Raw genomic sequence first — 4,346 nt, 5'->3', positions numbered from 1 at the left:
CTATTGGAATATTACTGTAACAGTGTATCCAAAGATTTTCTTCACTGTATCCTTGAGCTCCTGGTTCCTCATGCTATAGATGAGGGGGTTCAGTGCTGGAGGCACCACCGAGTACAGAACTGCCATTATCAGGTCCAGGGATGTGGAAGAGATGGAGGGGGGCTTCAGGTAGGCAAACATGGCAGTGCTGACAAAGAGGGAAACCACGGCCAGGTGAGGGAGGCACGTGGAAAAGGCTTTGTGCCGGCCCTGCTCAGAGGGCATCCTCAGCACTGCCCTGAAGATCTGCACATAGGACAGCACAATGAAAAGGAAACAACGAAAGACTGAACAAAGAGTAAAGAAAAGTACCCTAGCTTCCCTGAGGTAGGCATCTGAGCAGGAGAGCTTGAGGATCTGGGGGATTTCACAGAAGAACTGGTCCAAAGCATTGCCTCGACAGAGGGGCAGGGAAAATGTGTTGGCCGTGTGCAGGACAGCATTGAGAAAGCCACTGCCCCAGGCAGCTGCTGCCATCTGGGCACAAGCTCTGCTGCCCAGGAGGCTCCCGTAGTGCAGGGGCTTGCAGATGGCAACGTAGCGGTCGTAGGCCATGATGGTGAGAAGAAAAAACTCTGAACCAAAGAAGACAAAAAGGAAGACCTGAGCAGCACAGCCTTGATAGGAGATGGCCCTGTTGTCCCAGAGGGCATTGGCCATGGCTTTGGGCAGAGTGGTGGAGATGCAGCCCACGTCGAGGAGGGCGAGGTTGAGGAGGAAGAAGTACATGGGGGTGTGGAGGCGGTGGTCGCAGGCTATGGCGCTGAGGATGAGGCCGTTGCCCAGGAGGGCAGCCAGGTAGATGCCCAGGAAGAGCGCGAAGTGCAGGAGCTGCAGCTCACGCGTGTCTGCGAATGCCAGCAGCAGGAACTCACTCACTGAGCTGATGTTGGACATTTTCTGACATTGGACACAGTTTTCTGTTGCAGAGGATAAGTCAGAACTTACTTAGTACACATTTCTCTGGCGGATACTTCTTGCAAGCCTTAGAGTACCCCCCAGCCTAGCCTCTTGCTTTGCAGGAGACCCTTTTTGCATCTGTCTTGCTTGAGCTGTGGCTGGTGCTGCCTGAGAGTGGCACTTGGAGCAGGAGCTGCTATGGGCTGCAGAGGAGTCCTTCCTTCTGTGCAGCAGGAGGGAGGCAGAAACATGGGGGACATGGAGTCCACCTGTCAGGACAATGAGATTTGCAGTACTGTTGCAAACAGCTCATCTGAATGCAGAGCAGATCTGCAGATGCCACTGCTGAACACCAGTGTTCTCAGCTGCCCTGTCACCTCTCTGAGAGCTGTAGGACCATCCCACTGTGGTGTTTCCCTGAGAAGAAACCGGAGACAGCTGAGAGCAGAGAGGTCCCAGTCCCAGTGCAGCTGGACAGAATCCTCACCTTGTCACCACGGGACTGAACAGGATCTCAGTTCTTCCCTCCTAACAAGGGGTGCAGAGGCCTCACTCCAGCTATGCACAGACTGCCATCCAGTAGCACAGACATGGTCTTACCAAGGAGGTGTCCTTTTCTTCGGGATCCTGGATAACACAAGGATGCCACAAGAGAACTGCATCCTGCTGGAGAGTAGCCTGCAATGCAGGAGAATGCCCCATGAACAGAGCTGGATATCCACAAGCTGGGGTGTCCCAGTATCCCAGCTGTAGTCCCTACAGTGTCTGGTGGAGGCTTAGCCGATTGGCTCTTGTCTGACCAGGGGCAGCTGGATTATGACACTCCAAGGGGTTTCTGCCAGACTTCCTCACCCCACACTGCAACCCAGCAGGGCTCTCAAAGCCTACTGCATTGCCCACTGCCCTCCCAGAAACAAGACCCAGCAGGAGACTCTTCCAGGACCTGCAGCTGCATGGCCCTGCAGCCAGACACTTACCTTGTCAAGGGCTGTGCAGGTTTCTCCTGCAGGCAGCTCTCAGCATCCTCCCACTCAAAACAGCCTTCAGCCACTCTCTCCTTTTCTTCTCTCTGTGTCTGTTCCTCTGTGTCTCTTTCCTGCTGCGCTGTGCAGAGGAGCTGCTCTTGGCCACAGCTGTCTCTCTGCACCACAGCCCTCTTGCCACGAGCTCTCTCTGTCCCACGAGCCTGGCCCAGCTCAGCAGCACAGCACCAGCCCAAGGCACTGCAATCACCCCTCTGGGGGCTTTGCTGATGAGCCCACGAACCTCAGGCACTCAGAGACAATTGAAGACATCTCTCCAGAAGTCCAAGTCAGAGGCAAGTTTCCTGCAGTGTCCCCCTGAGGGCCAGCACTCACACAGCCTCCCTTGGAGCTCGTTCGAGCAGAACACTGGAGGCAGTGAGGACAAGGAGACAAAGGCAATGTGAAGGTGACACTGATGTGTAGAGAAAATGGATGTGTTTCACCAAGCACAAGGGCCTCGACTTCACTCCCAACTCAAGGAAGGGAGATCTTTCCCTTGACAGGTTGCTCAGGGCTCTTTGTGGAGCAGTAGGAGATGGGGATGTGCATTGCCAAGTGCAGGAGAATGGTACGACCCCTGCCTGCTACATGGGTTGGCGAGGAGTTAATTAGGCTCCACTGCTTTAGTGATTAGGTGTCTCCTCATAGGCCTCAGTGGCAGAGACAACAGCCATAGCCATGGACACAAATATCTCATAAGGCAGCTCTGTAGGAAGCTAGCCTGGTTCCTGGTGAGCAGGCACCACTGCTTGTATGGCATCCCTCATTGTGCCTAAGACCCTCCTCAGCCTGCACACTGCTCACTCAGCAGGGTCCCAGTCTCCCCCATGTGTGGGGTTCTTCTTTTTCTGCTGGAGGACTGGGCTCTTCTCCTTGTAAATGTCAAGAGGTTTCTCTAGGCAAAATCCTGCAGTTTCCTGAGGGTCTCCCACACTGATGCTCCATTCTGTCAGTCCTTCATGTATGCAGGCAGACAGTTCATCCTTTGTGTGATTGTGCTATCTCTGACAAGAAGGCATAATCAGGACTTGCCAGAATGTTTGGATAACACAGTTGAATGGAACTGCAGCACAGACACAGAAGGGTAGGGGTGGAAGGCTGCCAGGTTCCACATCTTCTGTGCTTCCTTCTCATGCACGCTGTCAGTTTGTCTGGAGCTGTGTCCTGAATGTTATGGGGCTGTGCAGGTGAAAATTAGAAGGGCCAAAGCCCAGCTGGAGCTCCATCTGTATATTAATGTCAAAGACAATAAAAAATTGCTTATATAAATACTTTAAATAAAGGAGGATTAAGAAGAGTCATCACCCTTTATTGGATGTGGGGGAAATCTGAGGAAGACCTCGAGATAAGGTAACAGATGAGGTACTTAATTCCTTCTTTACTCCAGTCTGTAGCAACAAGACCAGCTGTTCCCCTGGACATTTCTTCCTCCGCATGGCCAGTGCCAACCTTCCAAGGTGCTCTCTGTGCATTTTTTTCTCTCCTGCTCTTTCCTACTACCAAAGAAAGCTCCATCAGGGTGGAAACCCCTCCTGAAGTAGGCATCCCAACCAATCAGGCTCCTTGCGGCCTGTCAGCGAACTAGACACAAGTCACCTCAGCAGCATCTTCCAAGCCTTTTGCCTTCTGCTGCCCAGTCATGGACTCAAGCAGAATAACAGGATCACAGAATCACAGAATTTCTAGGTTGGAAGAGACCTCATGATCATCGAGTCCAACCTTTGATCTAATGCTAACAGGCCCCACTAAACCATATCTCTAAGCTCTACATCTAAAAGTCTTTTAAAGACTTCCAGGGATGGTGACTCCACCACTTCCCTGGGCAGCCTGTTCCAATGTCTAACAACCCTTTCGGTAAAGAAGTTCTTCCTAACATCCAGCCTAAAACTCGCCTGGTGCGGCTTAAGCCCATTCCCTCTCGTCCTGTCACCAGGCACGTGGGAGAACAGGCCAACCCCCACCTCGCTACAGCCTCCTTTAAGATATCTGTAGAGAGCAATAAGGTCACCCCTGAGCCTCCTCTTCTCCAGGCTGAACAAGCCCAGCTCCCTCAGCCGCTCCTCGTAGGACTTGTTCTCCAGGCCCCTCACCAGCTTCGTCACGCTTCCATGGACCCGCTCAAGCACCTCGATGTCCTTCTTGTAGTGAGGGGCCCAAAACTGAACACAGTACTCGAGGTACGGCCTCACCAGAGCTGAGTACAGGGGGACGATCACCTCCCTAGCCCTGCTGGTCACACTGTTTCTTATGCAAGCCAGGATGCTGTTGGCCTTCTTGGCCACCTGAGCACACTGCTGCCTCATATTCAGCCGACTATCAACCATCACTCCCAGGTCCTTCTCTGGCAGGCAACTTTCCAACCACTCATCTCCCAGCCTGTAG

General features: G+C 53.0%; 1 protein-coding gene across 1 annotated transcript; it reads right to left on the bottom strand.

Annotated features, from left to right (window-relative positions):
* Window positions 1–936, bottom strand: LOC309888255 (olfactory receptor 14C36-like; the record flags this gene model as incomplete). The annotated part of the gene is made up of 1 exon (XM_082780493.1): window positions 1–936. The coding sequence occupies one exon, from the start codon at window positions 934–936 to the stop codon at window positions 1–3; it is 936 nt and encodes a 311-aa protein (XP_082636619.1).
* Window positions 937–4,346: the final 3,410 nt, after the last annotated feature.

The sequence above is a fragment of the Aythya marila genome (genome assembly GCF_965140915.1).
Source record: "Aythya marila genome assembly, chromosome: 28".
In the NCBI taxonomy this organism is placed as follows: Eukaryota; Metazoa; Chordata; class Aves; order Anseriformes; family Anatidae; genus Aythya; species Aythya marila.
This window is presented reverse-complemented; position numbering and strand designations above follow the sequence as displayed.